General features: G+C 42.4%; 1 protein-coding gene across 6 annotated transcripts in view; it reads right to left on the reverse strand.

Moving 5' to 3' along the window:
• uvssa (UV-stimulated scaffold protein A) overlaps window positions 1–20,411 on the reverse strand; it is a 43,737-nt gene that overhangs the window by 9,819 nt on the left and 13,507 nt on the right. For all 6 annotated transcript variants that reach the window (XM_040174029.2, XM_078101463.1, XM_078101462.1 and 3 more), the window contains exons 9-11: window positions 14,135–14,246; window positions 9,844–10,033; window positions 8,196–8,324 (exon numbers count right to left, since the gene is read on the reverse strand). In XM_040174029.2, the coding sequence (XP_040029963.2) occupies window positions 8,196–8,324; window positions 9,844–10,033; window positions 14,135–14,246 (431 nt within the window). The remainder of the gene's footprint in view (window positions 1–8,195; window positions 8,325–9,843; window positions 10,034–14,134; window positions 14,247–20,411) is intronic.

Consider the following 20,411-nt stretch of genomic DNA (forward strand, 5'->3'; position numbering starts at 1 on the left):
AATGTAAACATTACACAATAATTACACAATGTTTGGATCAATTCACAGAACCCCGGATTTTCAACCAAATTGTAGGGTCGCATGTCTTTACAGATAAACTTGGAAATTGCTACTGTGACTGGCGAGTTCCTGAGGTGTCTGCAGAGCTGGAGTTACCTTCTGCTGCTGCAGCGGTAACGCTGCTAGAGGTGCCTGACTGTCGGCGTTGTTTAATCCCACGGCGCCTTAGTAGATAGCCGGAAAGATTCGTCGTGTTTCTGTGGTTTTTTATTTGGCTTCTACATATTCTACAAACAGCGACCGACTTATTTAGAACACCTCCGTGTTTGCAAAAGCCAAAATGTTTCCACACGCTGGATCAATAAGTTGGTTTGTAAATGTCTTGCTCGCAGTCGTCTCCTCCACGCTGTGTGTAGAAGCCATTCCACTACATTTGTATTGTGCATAATAAAACTGCCTTTTCTGTTGATTTATTTGTGATGATGTAATGATGACGTCAGGGGGCGTCGGCTATTTAAATGTCACCTGAGTAAGACCAGGTGTGTTTTCTATTTTGAGAGCGGAAGGAGATACTATTTTTGACCGCATTACGCATTACGCATTGAATTCTCCGTTTATTATGAGTGTGATTTAGGTTGTTTTTGCCGAACAATGAATAAAAGAATATTGAAGTGACAATACAAGCGTTGATTTTACCGACCGCTCCTACATCAAGTCAAAAATACGCTCATCCGAACGCGAGGAAGGAACGCCAGGCAAGGTGGAAGTGAGCGAAGCTGTCCTGGAGTCACGTTGTCTTGGATTGATCTGGAATACGGCCAGAATCCGATCTCACCGGTAAACGAGCGTATGCGCGCTGTAGCGGAAAACTCTCCCACTGTACTCGGAAAATGAATGAAATAAAATGAATGATGAAAGAAGGCGCCGATGTTCATAATGTCAATGAAAGTGCAAATGAATTTATAAGACTGCTGGAGGAATTTAAATTGTGTCATGAATCTGTTCAGATTCTGCTGCCTGAGGATGCGAGAAGGAATGAAAGTTTGGACTGGTATGAGCCAAAAATCGCAGATTATGATGTTTTTCTGACTGATGTGGATCAATGGAAAAGGGCTCAGCCCGACCCACATACTCTGGTGGATGTTGGGGACAGTGTCTCACAGACTGGCTCACGACGCTCCAGAGGTTCCAATTCTTCATCTATGGTTTCAGCACGCATGAAGATAGCTGCAGACAAAGCTGCTCTACAGGCCAGAGCTAAAGCTCTGAAAAGGAAACACGAACTGGACAAGGAAAAGCTTGAGCTGGGGTTAAAAATGGAATCCCTGGATCTGGAAGCAGATATTGCTGCAGCTGATGCAAGGTTAAAGGCTCTAGAAGAATTCAAAAGTGATGAAGCCTCAGAATCCGGAAAAGAAATGGAAGAACAGATTGAGGCATCTGACAAAAGAGGAGATCTAACACAAATGGAGTCTGCACGGATAGGAACCATACCGAAAAGATCCTTACAAGTAATAATGCATACTCTGAATCCAACATTGACTGGAATCTCAAAAGGACCTGAGCAACCACCAAGGGCGACAGCAAACCCTCACACACACAGAGCTGTGGTTTCTGACGGACCACGCAGAAGAGGCGAAGCCACACCCAGAAGTGAAACACCTCAGAGCATAGATCTCACAAACATTCTACAAAGACAGACAGACAGACTTGACAGACTTGCTAGTGATACAGCAGAAAGAGTCTAAACTCCCCCAAAGAGAGGTGCCGATGTTTGACAGCAATCCTCTCACTTTCAGATAATTTATGAAGGCTTTTAAGCACAACATCGAGGAACAGTAATGAGGACCGACTATACTTTCTGGAACAGTATACTGTTGGACAGCTAAAGGAGCTAGTTCAAAGCTGCTTTCACATGAACGCCACAACTGGCTATGAGGAAGCAAAGCGCCTGCTTAAATATCACTTTGGTGATGATTTCAAAGTAATTTCTGCATATATCGAAAAGGCCTTAAACTGGAACCAAATCCGTACAGATGGAGAGGCACTTCATAGCTACGCCCTCTATCTAAAAGGCTGTGGTAATGCAGTTCTGTGGTAATGTAAGAGTTGGACTCACCATCTAACATGAAAAGACTTGTTTTCAAACTCCCATTTAAACTCCGAGAGACATGGTCTACTGTGTGTGACATAACGGAAAGAACACACCAGAGACCTAAATTTAAGGACCTTGTCCTCTTTCTGGAAAGGCAGGTCAGAATCATCCAAGATCCCGTCTTCGGGGATATCCAAGACCCTGCCGGAAGCACAAACAGCAGAACATTCAAAAGAGACCAACAGTATACAAGACCTAGCAGCAAGAAAAGCTTTGCTACAACTGTCATGCCCAAGACAGAAACCCACATGAACACTAATGCACAGGAGAGGCCGGAGAGGCCAGAGGGCATCCGTAAACCCATGGACGCCTTCATCAAACCTTGTGCTTTCTGTAACGGAGATCATGTGATGGAAACATGTGAAATAATAACAAAGATTCCCCACAAAGAGAAAGTTGAGCTACTAAAGAAAAACGGACTCTGCTTTGCCTGCTTGGTCAAAGGTCATATGATTAAAGAATGCAAGAAACGTCTCACATGTCGTTCCTGTGAGAAAAAACACCCTACTGTCTTACATATAGATAACTTTACTCCAGGAAACAATAGGCCGGTAGCTAAGTGGGATTCAGACACCAGGAGCAATAGTATGGCTAAGGTTTCTTCTGCAGCACAAATTGCTATGGTGTCATCAACAGCACAAAAGTGGGGCAGAACAACAGATCATAGATTAGCAGTGGTACCTGTAAGAATAAAGGCACACAAAGGCGGCTGTTTGATAGAGACGTATGCATTCCTAGATCCCGGAAGCACTGTTACCTTTGTCACAGTCTGTCAGAGGAATTGAAACCGAAATCTTACTCCGAACGATGGGTCATGAAAAGCCTGTGAAAACCCACGTGATAAGAGGACTGGAAGTATGTAGCCTGGATGGCAACAGCTTCATAGAGCTTCCTGAAGTCTTCACACAAAATGCCATTCCTGTCAATCAAGAAAACATCCCTACAGAAACGGACATAAAAGGAATTCCTTACTTAAATGAGGTCCACATAAAACCCATCAAAGCAGAAGTAGGCCTATTGATCGGTACAAATGTCCCACAGGCTATGGAACCACTGAGAGTAATCAATAGCCAAGGCAAGGGGCCCTATGCAGTCCTTACATACCTAGGTTGGACTATAAATGGACCTCTCTGCAGCACTGCACCTGTGGATGAGGACGGTCGACCACGGATAGCGTCCAATAGAATATCAGTAGTCAAGCTAGAAGCGCTTCTAAGACACCAATACAACCAGGACTTTTCAGAGTTGGCCTACAATGAAAAACAAGAGCACTCATTTGAAGACAAGAAATTTTTGCATGTGATGAACAGCTCAGTCAAAAGGAAAGATGGCCACTACGAAATACGACTTCCTTTCCGTCAGGATAACATCAGTATGCCAAACAACAGGAAGGTGGCGGAACAAAGAGTATTGAATCTTGCCCGTAGATTCCAGAAAGACGAATCCTTTCGGAAAGGCTAATGGCTTCATGTGAGACGTCTTGAGGAAAGGGCATGCAGAAAGAGTGCCAGAGGAACAACTCTCCCGGAAAGACGGAAGACTGTGGTATATTCCTCACCATGGTGTCTACCACAAAAGAAAAAAGACTATCCGGGTGGTGTTCGACTGCACCTCTTCATTCCAAGGAACTTCCTTAAATCGTGAGCTGTTGCCGGGTCATGACCTTACGAACACACTATTGGGTGTACTTCTCAGATTCCGACAGGAACCAGTGGCAGTGATGGGGGACATTGAAGGAATGTTCCATCAAGTAAGAATACCAAAGCATGATGTGGACTTCCTCAGATCCTCAGTGGTGGCCAGATGGCGACACCAACCAACCGCTAGCAGAATACCGGATGACGGTGCATCTCTTCGGAGCAGTCTCATCACCGAGCTGTGCCAATTTTGCACTGAAGCGGACAGCTGATGACAACGAAGGAAAGTGTAGCACTGATGCTCTAAACACCATTCGTCAAAACTTTTATGTAGACGACTGTCTGAAATCTGTCCCAAACGGGAGCCAAGCCATCCGTCTGGTGAAAGAGCTTCGATCAGTCTGCACCACAGGTGGATTTAAACTCACCAAATGGACCAGTAACAGTCGTGCAGTCCTTGCCTCTGTTCCAGTGGAAGAGAGAGCAAAGGAAGTCAAAGATCTAGACCTCGACAAAGACAAATTGCCCATCGAAAGGGCCCTTGGCATGCGATGGGACATTGAGTCAGACACTTTCTTTTTTTCAATCACCCCAAAACAACCATCAGTAACCCGCAGAAGCATTTTATCGGTGTTGAACTCTGTATACGACCCCCTAGGGTTCATAGCGCCAGTCATGCTGACAGGGAAAGGAATACTGCAGGACCTGTGCAAGATAAATTGTGGATGGGATGAAACAATACCAACTGCTTACACAGAGAGATGGACGGAATGGCTAAAAGATCTTAACCTGATTTCCAGCCTAAGAATCAGGAGATGCCTTAAGCCACAAGATTTTGAAGTTGCTAGAGCACAGATGCACCACTTCTGCGACGCAAGTGAGCGAGGTTACGGGACAGTCAGCTACTTGAAACATGGCAGTAAAGTTGGACTACCTCACATAATGTTTGTGATTGGGAAATCAAGAGTTGCACCCTTAAAGGTGGTGACAACTCCACGTCTGGAGCTTGCTAGTGCAGTTCTCGCTGCTAGGATAGACAGGATGTTGAGGAGAGAGCTCGAGTTAACCCTTGAGGACTCAGTTTTTCGGACCGACAGTACCGCTGTCTTAAAATACATCCAAAATGACGCCAGAAGGTTTCAAACCTATGTAGCCAACAGAGTGTCCACTATTCGGGATCTGACACACAAATTCCAATGGCGCCACATAAAGACAGAACTCAACCCCGCAGACATGGCATCAAGAGGCATAAAAACCGAGAAGTTCATTCAAGAAGGACATTGGCTGAGTGGTCCAAATTTCCTGATGCAACCGGAAACTGACTGGCCAGTGATTCAAGTACCACCCACGCTGTATGACAGTGACCCGGAGGTCAAGAAGGTGGCCATGGTTTTCACTACAAGTATACTGCAGAATGAAAGGCCACTGACTCGTTTTATTGAGCACTTCTCATCATGGAACAAATTGATCCGATCATCAGCCTGGATCTTAAAATTCAAAGAAACTCTGAGACGAAAGAAAATGAGTAACACATACCCAACTGGGTCGCAGCTATCCGTGGAGGATTTAGCCAAGGCAGAGCAATCACTTGTGTCTAATAAGTGTCCAACAACAATCCTTCAAAGATGAGGTGACCTCTCTACAAAGGGGCTTACCGATAAAGAGAAACAGTAGGATCTATAGACTAGATCCTATCCTCCAACATGGAATCCTGAGAGTCGGAGGCAGACTAAGTAAGCTGGCAATGCCAGAGGAAACCAAACATCCTGCTATTCTACCCAAGGACAACCACCTGTCAAAGATACTCCTACACCACACCCACACCTTGATGGCTCATTGTGGAAGAAATCAACTAATCGCAAAACTCAGGGACAAAATACTGGATTCTAAGAGTAAATTCTGCTGCAAGAAAGATAACAAGGGACTGTGTACTTTGCAGGAGATGGCATGGCACAGCAATGACACAAAAAATGTCCGACCGACCGCTACACAGGATAACACCTGATTTGCCGCCCTTCACCCATACAGGACTAGACTACTTCGGGCTCATAGAAGTCAAGCATGGCCGCAGCAAAGTAAAACAATATGGAGCCTTGTTTATGTGCCTAGCAAGCAGAGCCGTACATCTGGAGATGGCCTACTCAATGGAAACAGACTCATGCATTTCTGCACTGCGAAGATTCATCTGCAGACGAGGCCAAGTGAAAGAAATTGTTTCCGATAACGGTACAAATTTTGTCGGGACTGAACGAGAGCTTCAAGAAGCACTTACACACCTTGACCTCAGCAAGATCCAGCATTCGATGCACGCTGAAGGTATCAAATGGACATTCAACCCCCCTTATGGTGCTCATCATGGAGGCGTATGGGAACGACTCATCCGGATAATAAAAAAGAACCTCTACTCCATCACAAGGGAACAGATCCTGGATGACGAGAGTCTCCAAACAGCTCTATGTGAAGTGGAGGCAATCATGAATGACCGGCCCATCACAGTCTTATCCCAAGATGCAAAAGATCCAGAACCTCTGACACCCAACCACCTGCTTCAAATGAAGCGAATGCAGACTTTTCCACCTGGACTCTTCGACAAAAGTGATACCTATTCCAGACGAAGATGGAAGCAGACTCAGTATATAGCAGATCTCTTCTGGAAACGCTGGATACGAGAGTACCTCCCATTGCTTTAATTCTATGGACACGAGACAGAGGAATCTAAAGAATGTGCTTCATATGTTTAAATGTATGAATTGTCCTATACCGGTCAATTAGGGGCCGGAGTGTAGAAGCCATTCCACTACATTTGTATTGTGCATAATGAAACTGCCTTTTCTGTTGATTTATTTGTGATGATGTAATGATGACGTCAGGGGGCGTCGGCTATTTAAATGTCACCTGAGTAAGACCAGGCGTGTTTTCTATTTTGAGAGCGGAAGGAGATACTATTTTTGACCGCATTACGCATTGAATTCTCCGTTTATTATGAGTGTGATTTAGGTTGTTTTTGCCGAACAATGAATAAAAGAATATTAAAGTGACAATACGAGCAAATGTGCGTTGATTTTACCGACCGCTCCTACACTGTGTTTTGTTGTTGTTCAAAGTTTCGCGCGACTCCCGCATCGTACTCATGACGTCACAGACAGGCAGACTGAATCGAGTAACGTTTAACGTGTACTTAAATCCAATGTGCAGTTTCCAAGTATCGATACAATCGATTATGTACCATTTCAATCGATTTGTAATCGATATATGTCGTCTGGAATGCCGATTTGCGGAGCACAGATCGATTCAGTTGGATTGCAGGAATATAAATCGATTAATCGATTCACTGAATGAATCGTTACACCCCTACTAGTTCACCATAGGATCCAGTGGGTTGGGTAATTTTGACCTTTTAAACATAGAGCTGGTATATTTAATAGCGCTTAATTTCACTCGAGCATCTCCCATTTGGGTTTCAAACCAAGCAGAACCAACTTCCAAATGGAATATTGTGTAATCGTCACAAACAAGTATATGAATGCTTCACATCTTTCGAAACAACTACAGGCAATTTTAGTACTTCCTCACTTTAGACAGTGTCATTTTACGCTCTACCCATTTTGGCTTCTGAGTAGGTAAGGAAGCGTGGGTTTAGTTGGATCCAATAGGATCAGACAATTCGAAAAAGTGGTTGTAAGGGGGAGATCATGCAAACACAGCCGGACTTTGACAAAAATCAGATTCTGACTCCTGCAGTTTGTCTGCCGTGAGGAACTGCACAAAAGCCTCCTCTAGAATTGTTTTCAGTACTCCATCAACGTGAAACTTTCCGTGTTCACTCTCCACACACTGGGCTAATACATTAGATGTGTTTCTACTCTGGTGTCTCCATGTTTGTTCAGCACTTAGAGGGTTGTTAGAGATTTTTATTTTCTTTAGTTTTTTTCTGGGTGTTGTATTGATTGATTTCTTCGCCAGTAACATATAAAATGATTTGTACACATCGGAACATTCCAAAGGGGTGCCCCTTTATCCTAAAATTGTCCAGATGGACAAAGTACTTTTTATCATGGTATGCCATTTTCAGAGCAGAGGCCATGAAGCTCCATGATCTAACAATTCATACACATTCACACAAGCGTCCAGCCCGAGAACACACTAGCGGAGGCGGGGATCAAACCACCAATTCTCTGATAGTAGGACGACCCTGCCCTACCACTGAATCAACAAAGATGATTCTGCCTGAAACATTTTCAGTCATGACGATAGCAGAGAAAAGCATTTAGTTTTGGTTTTGGAAAATGGATTAGCATTTATTTCACCGTCCTTTACCTATAGTCATGTGTATATCTGTCCGTGTCACAGTGTCTATCACTGGCACATTGTGTGTGCGTGTGCGTGCGTGCGTGCTGCATTACTTGATGATCTTGCCAGCGTTGGGCTGTTCCTGGCCCCAGTAGTACAGGTCCAAACCAAATGGAACCACAGGAGCATCAACAACCTTCTGATCTGAGCTGGACTGAGATGAACTGGGACCGGAGGAGCAGCTGTTGGGGAGATTAGTGGAGGGAGAGTTAAACAAACTTTATGCATAAAGAAAGTCAATGAAGAGTTTGTGGTCAACTGTAGGGTTGTCAACGAATATTCTATATTCAAATATATATTCGAATAGTTGTTAAAAACAACTATTCGAATGTGAAAATGAATATTTTCGAATGTAAAAAAACAACAGCATTTGTTTATTGTTGTCGTTCATTTAAACCACTACGCGCAGAGAGCGCCACTGTGCGGGAGCGAGAGAGAGAGAGAGAGAGAGAGTGCGTGTGTGCGAGCAAGAGGTCTGCGGTCTTGGCCGTTAATTTGCTTATGTTTGTGTAGGCAATATGTTGTTAAATCGGTTTAAACTTAAATAAATTACAGTAATATAGTAATTATGTCTTGTTTTATTAATTTGTCCTGTTATTGACGTGTCTAATGCGCAACCAGATGTTCGAATATATTCGAATATCTGTCTTTTTAACGCGAATATTCGAACGTCATTTTTGAGCAAATTTGACAGCCAGCTAAGTATTTAGTGGCTTGAAAAAAAAAAAAAAGACAACCTTCATAGTATCTGGACTGCACCTATGGAATTAGATTAAACTGGTGGGTTTGATGCTTAGAAGGGAAATTATTTTAAAATAAGTTTTTAATTGATTACTCGAATATTAAAAAAGGGACTTCAGGAGTTCCTGCATAAGGTATCAAACAGTAGCACTGCTCTGCGTATGCACGAGTCAAACACCCATCTGTAGAGCTAGCTTTGTAATGATATAAAAACAAAACTTTATAAGGTGACAGACACTTGACAATCATATTGTTTACAGTTCAGTCAGTTTTGGGGAAGTTCACACCAGGAAAGGAACGAAATAATCAGCCAGAACAAAACTAGTCTCTCACGGCTTTACCGGAGTGTCAGAGTCATGTGCGTCCAGTCCAGTAATTCCGGTCCGGGCCTTACTTTTACAGAAGGCACTCTTTATCACAGGCATAGGAATCTTTCTCCAAGGTCTAAATACGCTTCAGGATCTCCTGCCTGGAGGCTTATCGACGCTCAACAAACTAATTGCTCGGTAACACAGACTTTACTCGGTTTAACAAAGACGACGGACGCCAAACTTTGACTCCGACCATAAGATCCGTGCCTCTCTTCGCCCTTTTGTGAGATTAGTTCCCAAGTCTGTGTGTGTGTGTGTGTGTGTGTGTGTCGTGCATTAACTTCAACATCACCTACTAGCAGATAGCAGATCTAGCAGGTGAAATTCCTAGGCTTTGGGTGTAACGCCATTAAACTGACAACATTTTTTTGCCTTACAACAAAAGGTAGGAAGACTTTAGCAATACATTCCTATAAGGAAATGTGTTAAAGTTTCAATACCAACAGTTGTAACAAAGTAAACGTACACTTCTGGTGTGAGAAGGCAGGTGTACCCTGCAACAGGAGGAGGTAAAGGGAGAAGAGAAGGTCACAGATGAGAAATGGGGGGAGGTTGATGGCAGAGGGACAGCACTACTCATTAAGTGTACCTGGGCTGTGCAGGCAGGGGACGGTTCTGTTTGAAGTGGCGTATTGTGGTCGCTGCACATGTTGGATCCTGATACTCCTCTGTAAGGCGCTTCAGCTGCTGGGAAGACGAAGCGAAAAAGAAGGAGGAGCGAGGCAGTGGAGCTCTTTTTGGGACTGGTGGTGTTGAGTTGGAAGGAGCTGAATCCAATCCTGCCAACAGAGACAAGGGGAAGGTGAGATCCCACTGGTGAAATGGGACCCATTCTGTTGGCCTGTTGCTATCCTTTAAAAGAAAAAGAAAAAAGAAAGACTAAAAGCAAAATGTAAATTATGACAACCCACATGAAACATTTGTCCCAACCAAACCAATCATTTGTATATCCTTATTAAAGAATATCTAATTTACTTTTGGCTGGTTATCACAATTTTCAGGGTGAACTATTCTCAACAGAATTCTGTTGGCGGATACAAAAGGAAGTTAGGAAAGCCATTGGCTGTTGCTTGTGTGTGTGCGTGCGTGCGGTGAGGTCGAACACTGGGGTAACCAGGGTCTCTCTGGGTACTAAGTAGGACTTAGGACACACACACACACACACACACACACACACACACACACACAGCAAGTGAGATCAAAGGGAAGCAGAAAGCTGATCCCACACATTATCAGGGTTGACCTGGATGTTTCACAGATTCAATCGCGCCATGGAACACTAGACCAAAGGATTTGTCTGGCACACTTTAACCCACCTTTCTGCTTCAACAGGATGATGGCCTTAAGATATTTTCTCCACCACTTTAATACTTACAAAAAAAAACCTCAAACAAGTTACGACAGAAGGTTGTTGGGGTATTTCATTTTAGAATAAACCACAAGGAATAGGTTTGCTGAATACAGAATTTGCTTGACTGTTTTAAACTTAAAACTACTAGAGAACTACTCCCTCAGGCTTGACAAACTCACAAAGCATTCCGCGGAGTTCAATGAAGATACATTTGTTGAGGATGTTGTTGCTGTTTTTGTCATATCATGATGTGTCTGAGATGGATGTAAAACACACAACAAATAGCACACTCTACTGGGTAAATACATTAATTAAATTATGTCACTCAACTCAAGCTGAGCTTAACCTGTTAACTGAACTAGTTTTTTCTTGTTTTGATTTCATCATCTTTCCTTCTCAGACTGCCTCATGTCGAGTTCTGTCTGCACGCTGATGATGTTAGGAAACACAGATCAATGGGAGGAGATGCGTATAGGTGTGCTGGTGTGTGCGTGTGTCTGAGGGGATAAAGACTGAGAAAAGAGTGGTTAAGGGGGTTTCAGGGAAGAGAAAGGGGTAGAAAGCGAATGAGGAAACGCAAAAAGAGGTATTGATTTTCTCGGGTTAAGCAGGGCCTGTAATTAAAATGTTAATTTGAGAATGAGAGATAGTGTCCTGACAGCAGAGAGGGATAAGAGACTGATAATCCGAATGACAGAAAACGACATAGGGGGAGGAACAGAGGAAGAGATGTAGATAAAAAAACAGGAGAAACAGCCAGCCTTTCTCTGAATGAATGAAAACTGGAAGAAATTAGGAGAGGAAATGTAGACAAACGATGATTGTCTACATTGTTATCCACTGTGATCCACTAGCTGAGATGATAAGAGACAGAGGAAGACCATTCTAATGAGAAAGTGAGAGAATGTAAGAATTGACAAGATAGCCGAATACTCAGACCTTATGAAATCCTAGAGACTTGGTACTCGGAATTGTTCACATTAGTATTTATTTCTAATTAGCGCAATATAGCAGACTCACTTTATAAAGACCATTGTTATTATCACTTCATTCAATTTACAGTACAAGTGCTGGAAATCAACCGTGCCTAAATGTACAAAAAGAAGAATAAAACCAATCAAAGAAGCAACCAAATGAGCCAATGGATACGTGGGGCAGTCGACCGGTGGTGTGTATGTGCAGGCTGGTGGGGGGGTGGGGGGGGGTCTAGGTCTAGGCTAATAGGAACTCGTTAAAGAGGTTGCATTGTTAATTTGATAAAGCCTCTGTAGATCGTTACATAGCCTACTAATCATTGGAACACACGCACACCTGTTTGGGGTATATCAGATACCATCTAATTACTTCAGCGTCTAATTGATTAGTAATAGAGGGAGGTGAGAGCAGAGAGACAGGCTCACAGGTAAGAGCGGCTCAGTGTGAATGTTGTGACTCAAGAGGCCTGTGGGGAGTACTCAAAAGGGGTCAAAGGCCACCTGTCAGCCACAAACTGCATGGCTGACCTAGCAATAACAGCACTGTCGACATCTTCTATTGCAATGCCATTAACAAAGACACATTAATGCAGACACAAGTTCAGATATGAATCTATATGAATGACAGGGAGAAGCTTGAATGTGGCTGACAGAGCAGTTCTCTGAGAGTTTATTGCTTACTGTTGCCTGGAGCCCGAACACAGCTACTGATTATGATATAAACATCCTTCAAATTCCATCTAACATTTAGAAAAAAACATGTTGCTAAATAGCTGACGTTGCTGCAATAAGATAAGCAGGTAGTTTGTTCAAGACCTAAAAATTTCACCTTTAACCTCAAATGTTACCCGGACGCTAGATGCAACCCCGGTGCAACAAAGAACCACACACCACACTATATGTGGCCAGTGAGGATTATGTGTGTGGAGGTAAATGGATGTGTTGACAGGGCCACATCAATCAAATACAGACAGATCGGTCAACTACAAGCCTCTGCTGCATTTGAAATCAGACCCAAAAACATAGATAGCAGTGCGTCTGCACAGTCATCTGATTAGGCCCATAGGCATTTATGCCATATGCATTTTTTGCGTTCTTGGGTGTATACGCTAAAAGGACTATGAGCCCCTTGCCTTCACTGTGATATCAACTGGAGAGGATGAACACACCAAAAGTAAGATGAACATTTTTGCAATTTCACACTCATATGGCTGGATTTAATGTTAAATGGCTCACTCCCCTATGATGCAGATCTCCACCAGCTCTACGGGGCATTCTATCTTTCAGATCACTCTTTGGGTTTTACAGTCTAAATACACTCTATCTGATTGAGTTATCCTGCTCTGATTGACCGTATAGACCACCTGGTGAACTTCGTGGACCATTTAGATGCTAAAGACAAACATTTTCCTCAGGGGGGAGAGAATATTGGACACAGTTGGGCTTGTAAATAAGCAACTGCATAAACTTATATGATATCAATATTGTGTACTGTAATTTTAGACACTGTTGTTTAATTGTATTTTAAACACAAAATACACACATTTGATCATCTACGAGGCAGAATTCCACCGGGTGGAACATGAACTAGCGACTCCTGCTGTGCTTGCACAGTTTGCTGTGCTCTCAACTCTCCATCATTTGACGGCTGTGTTTGAAGGGCCAACAATCTCCCCACATTTAGCCAGAATGTCTTCCGAACCAGTTGAGGACACAGTGGTGGTCCTCTGCAGACTGTGTACCGCGCAGGGTAGATATTCAGATGGAAGTAGCCTAGTAGCTAGCTTAGCAGTGTGTAGAGTGGTCCGTTCGTTTGCCACTCGTCCGCCTTCTTTTTGACACAAGGAGGAATTTTTCCGCTGTATGTCGGAACTCTTTGTTTTACAGAGTGCTAAAAGCTCTCCATCTTCAACTACTGTTTCGTTTCCTGGGTCAACTTTGTTTACTTCAAGCCCACCGGAAGCAAACAAAGTTGCGTTAACTGCGTTAAAATAATAACGCATAAATCACGGCCACATTAACCGCATAGATTAACGCATTCATTTTGACAGCCCTAACATTTACAGATACAAACGTTGATTTGTCATTAAATGCATATGATATGAAAATGTATTTAATTTAGAAGTCAATTATTTGCATGATGGTTAACTTTAGAAATGAGTTCACTGCAGGAAAAGTGTTTTTTTTACCGTTTTGGACAACATGCATTGATAAAATTGTTATTTTTGGGCCCTGCTATAACCATGCATGGTAAAAGCTCCAGAAAAATCACCCAAACCAAATATCAGACCATATGTTTGTCTAGCCGTGATATCTCACACACAGACACACACTCGAATAAATAAACCATTTGAAAAGCTTTCAGGTGTGGATCTTTGAAGTGTTTCTGAGTGCATGTGTTTGTTTGTAGAGTGTGTGTGTGTGTGAATCTTGAAGGGTGAGGGCAGCAGCAGGTCTCCTTTTGTGGCTTAACCCCACTATTTTTGCACGTGTCAGTGGATTTAAAGTGCGTCTGTGTGTTTGTGCGTGTAGTCTAACTTCAACATACTCCATACCATACTCAGCTCGTAGATGCTCTGGAATGTGCGGCTCATATCCCTCTTTTTCTGGAACCTCATCAAAATCATCATCATCACTCTCTTCCTCTCCGTCTGAAGCAGCCTTCATCTGAAGAAGAGTAGGTAAGGTTTCAATGTTAATATCAAACTAGAAAACCCATTGTCTACATGCAGATATGAATAATAATACACCACAAGCCAGAAAAGATACTGGATCGACGGTGGAAAAAACACATCCCCATCACAGGAGGAAAGCATGCAACAAAACAGCGCTGCGATGATTTCTTAAGCATGATGCAAACTCTGAATGTAAAAAAAAAACACACGTCAGGGCCTTCATTTAGGGATCTAGAGAATTATCTAAAGCTATTAAAAACCCCAATAAATGTGAGATGAGGGATCCGATGCACCATTCGTAGACTCATTTCTGCACAGAAATGCTCCGTGGTTCAGTATCGTTTATCCTCATTCCTTCACTCTCCTCACCCAGGGTTGTATGATCTCTTTGGTATAGGGGACCAGGGGAGGACAATGCCTGTGTGTAGCTGTGTCCCAATTCCGCTAGGCTGCATCCTCAGGACGGAGGCAGTTGATCAGACAGCGAGGAAGAGTTCACTTTTAAATATAACTCCATCTACCGAAATGTTATATTATAATATAGAACACTACATCTCATTTTAAGAAAGGCTTAAGGTACATGACGTTGGTAACCGATGTTGTGTTTTTAAATACATATATGACGCTAAAATAAACTGCTCTTAGTTATAACGTTAACTCAGTCATGCTGCCCCCCTTCCTTTGCAGACTGTCCCCGAACCTGAATCCCCCCAGGGTTCTTTTATTGCTTCTTCTGAACATCAATGTACTGACACACATTTATAATAAATACACAACAAGCAGCTCATGTTACCGGGAGCCGCTGCGATGTTAACGGCAGCTAGTCTGTAGCTATTAGTGAAAAGTCACTTTAACGCCTCAATTTTCACACTTTAGAAGGGTGACTAACATCCTGAGGCTTTGACGGTTTATGTATTGTTTACTTTATATTTTGAACAGAAATGGATCAAAGTGAGCTCAGGTAGACAAGTTATCACTTTGTAAGTCAGTAGCGTTATAGCATAAATACATTACATTACATTACATGTCATTTAGCGGACGCTTTTATCCAAAGCGACGTACAATAAGTGCATTCAACCATAGGGTACAAACTCAGGAGAACAAGAAACAAGAAAGTGCAATTTCCTCAAATAAGCCAATTTACAATTTGCTATAGATGAGTGACGTTACAAGTACAATTTAAGTGCTACAATTTGTTAGTCTTTAGTCGAGGTAGAGTCTGAAGAGGTGTGTCTTTAGTTTGCGGCGGAAGATGTGAAGGCTCTCTGCGGTCAGACAAAGAAACTTGCTTTGCGGCTTTTGTTTTGTTGTGTGATTATAAACTAACTTTACATTTAGGTTTGTTTTATGGAGCCAGGAGGAAGAAGCATCAAGCTGAAGGAGAACGATGTGTGTGATGAAATTCAGCTACTGTAGCTTGGACATATTCTGTAAAATCTCAAGTTACAGTTAAAATAGCATGTATCCTATGCAAGATAGATAAATAAATAAAATTAAAAGTCCTTGCATTCAAGTTTATAAATATATTTGCTGTTGTCTTTTTTATCAAGAGTACATGGCTTAACTGATTTAATTTGAATAAAACAATAATATATATCGTGCTCTGGAGGAGAAGCATATCTTCCTAAATTAAATGAAACAAGAAGAAGACCATCTTTCTCTTCTTTTTCAGCTTTTACTGTCAAGCGTAGCAGGTTGCTAGGCAGTGGGAGCAGTGGAGGTAAATCTGAAGACACAAGCAGGAAGTCCAGACCGTCCCATTTCAGAGACCCCTCGGTTCAGCCTATGCGGTTGTTGAAGGACCCAGCCCAGGTCTACCACGAAGGCTGGTGAAGGCTGGAGGCTCCAAGGATGCAGCTTAGCGACTTTGAGACACAGCTACAGTGTGTCCATATGAAAGTCTGCATGTATCCAATTTAAGGGGCTTGTGAGGGATCTACATTCCTGACAGGGTAGCATTGGGATAAGGTGTGGGAGAGGACACACCTGGAGCCGATCTCCTTATCAGGAAGATGAATAGATGTTCAGGAGGGACTCTGATCAATGAAAACTGTGTGTGAGTGGAGTCGCTTCTCCCTAACCTCTCCAGAGCGAAAGAGTAGAGACCGGTAAGTGGAGCTGATATCAATCATTTTCTAGTTTGTGACAGGCTGACTGCACCGTATTGAGGGGAGAGGCATCCTCCTCAGCCGTTCTGCCTAAGGTTTCTCCCCATTGAATGGTTTTTCATTTTTTGGGGAGTTTTTCCTGTGCCAATGTGAGGGTGAAGGCATATGTACAGACTGTAAAGCCCTCTGAGACTAATTAGGAATTTGGGGCTATAGAAAATTAAATTAATAATCATGACTCCATCTCCCCGTCTTCGATCTCCGAGAACGCTCTCCCTATAAAACATGAACTAATATCTCGAACTCCAACAAATAAGAGAGCTGCCCTTTTTCTTCTTTTTTTTTTTTTTAAATGGAGGAGTGGCGAGCTTCTTGAGCTGACCCTTAAACAGTGGCACTGACTCAGCCTTGATACTTTGCATATCCTTTTTGCACTCCTGTTACAGTATTTATGAGTATGTGTGTGATGAACTGCTATCAGCCAAGCACATGTTCGGTTTTCTGATTTCCTGGTGAGGTTTTAGCAGGGCTAGAATGCAGAACACAAGACTCTGTACACCGTGTGTGTGCATGCTGTGTGTGCGCTCATCTGGGTGGGTGATGCACACACCCACCCAGATGAACGTTTTTGTCTAATATAATGCAGTGTTTCCCAAACCATTTTATTGGGGAGGCGCCTGCCAAGATGCACCATATTACAAAAATACATTTGTCTGTAGCTGCTGTGTGTGTGTAACAGCCAAGGATACACACACGCACTCCAGTCTAGCAGCATAATAGCGATTAGCGTTACGAGCGTGCTACTCACCCACCGCTCCAAGAGGGCTCCTTCTAATTAGTGTTCATGAGCAATATAAAGGCTGCTATGTTACCGCTGAGAACTGCACATTTGAACGCTTTAATAATGAGTCCTTGATGATTCCAGAAACAAACGCACACATTTACACCCCTGAACCAGAAGACCATATCAATTAACCACGTCACAACCCCGATTCAGCACACAGAGACCAATTAAAACATGTCACAGCTCACCATTAGTTAAGTTATCCTGTCTGTCTGCCTGCCTGCTCTCAGCTGGACGGGTGTCGGCTCATCTCCCATACAGATTTATAGTTTGGACTGCAAGATAATTATTTTCTGGTAAGCTTCCATTCAAACCATTAAGTGATATGTGTATGCATTGTTAGATACACGTGAGGTAAATGTTCAGTCTTTGTGTGCGGACGGGAAGATGACAACATCATAACTAATAAATGTCTTTCAGGAACTGCTCTCATGACCGACTAAGGGGCTGGATAAACCTAGTAGGGGACTCTGGGTCAACCGTGGCCCTCCTTTGTGGGTACAATAATCCACATTCTTGAAGACACATCCACTTGTAAAACACGAGAAGGGGGTGTGGGGGGGGGGGGGGCTTTATCGCCAACCCTGACACACGGCCAACGTGAGGACTTGACATGGGTTGTGTTGGAACCAGGCACCCCAGAGCGGCTCAGGTTACAAGCGGATGAATGCAGCAAAGAGGCAGAGAGAGAGATACATAGCCAAAAAAAAAAACATACTTAAAATGTGGAAATAAGTTTTTTCAGTATTCCCAGCTTCAATTTTAATATTTAAAATAAATTCTTAAGTGGAAAAGTAAAGTGATATGTACTTATTTTATACATTTGAATTCTATCATAACAGAAGTAACCCTGTATATTTTTTTTGTTCGGGAGGGTTGGGGGGTCCCTATATACTCAAAGGAGGCCCTGACAAAGGTTTTGGGAACCACTGATTTAAAGAACCTTCGGTTTGATATGCTAGTCCTAATAACCCTTGTATTTTTTTACATTTTTTTTTATCCCATCTGCCCATGGGATGATGTTTTCACTGATCCTACCTTGTGACATCCAACCCTTTGTTGGGGCCTGAGCAAGAGTAAATACAAAATACAGTTTTTAGAGCCCTATGTGAAAAACTAATCCCCCCTTGATAAATCATGAATCAACTGTGATTAACCTCATTTCCTGGAAAGCAGAATTCAATTTCAATTCAATGGGGACTAAACCATACTAGGGGGGGCCGGCCGTTTGGGGTGTGGGTTTACAGCAGGATGCAAATTGTAACACCGGCAGGAGCAAAAGGAGTCAAATGGTTTAATGTATTCTGAAAGTATGGCTTCTGATGACATCACATATTATAGTCGTAATTTTAAAAACAAATGAAATTTACCCATTACCATTTCAAAAGAAAAGACGTCTTATTGTGTGAAGTGCAGTGCTGCAGAAATTGAAAAGGTTGTATGCTAAATTCCGCCCGACTGAGAAAACACAGGTGTTACTACAAATTATCCTTTTAATCTAAGAAAGGATGTTGCACCACTCTGAGAACCTGACGTGTTAGATACTGAGACTTGTATTTATTCCCCAAAGAAAAGCTGAGAGAATGCTGTTAAGCATTTTAAACACTAAACCAAACTTTCTCCATTACTCCATAACACTTATTCTTCCGCCCAGCACAATGCAAACACACACTACAGGTATTGTGCTTGTCTACTTTAATCCCAGTTGGTTTATTCTGCTCTGATCAATGACCTAGGACCAAGAAGTGATCACCCAGCTGGAGGAAAATCCTGCCCTAACACCATCTCCTTTCCCCCTCTTTCTGCCTGTTTGTCTCTAATTCACCTTAATTTAATCCTGATAGCATCGAGTGCTGTCTGCCCGCCTAGAGGAGCTGTAAGTCTCACAGTAGAATTAGCTTTCCTCCTGAAACATTTTGCTGACGGGAGTACGGCTAAAATATGGCCTCTATTCCTCCACATGGCTGCATAGGAGGCTGCTTTGCATTTTAAGAGCACTTGAGTTTATTCTCCAGGACACACACAAGGGGAATATCACACAGCAGATACAAAGCGCTTCTTCAACTGAAACCACAGACTCACCGGACAAATTAGAAGTGATGGTTTGAGTAAACTAGGGCCATGTGTCACTGTAATAGGAAAAAGACAAAAGCTAATATTGCAAACTCTTAAAATAAAAAGGCCCAGATAAAAATAATGTACTGTAATGGCAATGTTTACTCAAAGATAAAATAAAGTTTCCTAAAGGAAAAATAAACAAGGAAAAAAAATAAGTAGTTTGTTGACAACTAAATGAAGAGGTCTGTTGGAAGTGGTTGCTAAAGTAAGGGCCATATGTTACTGGGACAACAATAGAGCTGCAAGACAACCACGGTTGAGGCTTTTAATAGGGATTTTCATTTTCACCGTCATATTTTTCCAAAGCTGCAATTCAATGCATGTGTCAGTTTGTAGAGATGGTTGACAGCGGAACTTTAAACTCACCACTGTTCATTTCTTCTTTTTACTCTTTTGGTTTGGTTGTCGTTTATTGTGATTTGAATAAGAATGCATTGGAATATTTATATTGTATTTTCTATGAATTATAAAAAATGTGTTGTTAACACCTGCAGTATATGCAGGTATGGCTATTATTATATATGGGATGGGGCGCTAAATTACGCTACTGCCTAATTTGCATAATTTAATGGAGGCTGTAGGATCAGCGCCAGCATTGCGCATGCACGATTTATCTCAGTTGATCCAAAACAATTCACGTGGATGACCGCTTTTTGATTTAAAAACGTCAAATTTTGCCAAAAAATCTAAATGTTTGCACATATGAATAAAGTAATATAAGCTTAGTGTTAAGAAGTCAAATAATGTTCCATCATCATGACAATTTTAACACGCATCTGTTCAAATGTATTATTATGGCCCGACTCAAACACCCAAAACAAACAAGGGCCTTCTCCATGTCCCAACTTACATAACAGCCAAATCACTCATTGCAATAGTTTATGGAATTAAATTAATAGAATAAAAACATTGATACTTGGCCTTCAGGTATTTGGGTGATCCAATTATTGCAAAGTAAATAGTAGCACTCTGGCAAACCAGGAAACCAGAAAAACTGGTATAGCCTAAATATTTAGGAATGGCATGTGCATGTTCAAGGGCGGCACGGTGGTGTGGTGGTTAGCCTCACAACAAGAAGGTCCTGGGT

The sequence above is a fragment of the Gasterosteus aculeatus genome, chromosome 4 (genome assembly GCF_964276395.1).
Source record: "Gasterosteus aculeatus chromosome 4, fGasAcu3.hap1.1, whole genome shotgun sequence".
In the NCBI taxonomy this organism is placed as follows: Eukaryota; Metazoa; Chordata; class Actinopteri; order Perciformes; family Gasterosteidae; genus Gasterosteus; species Gasterosteus aculeatus.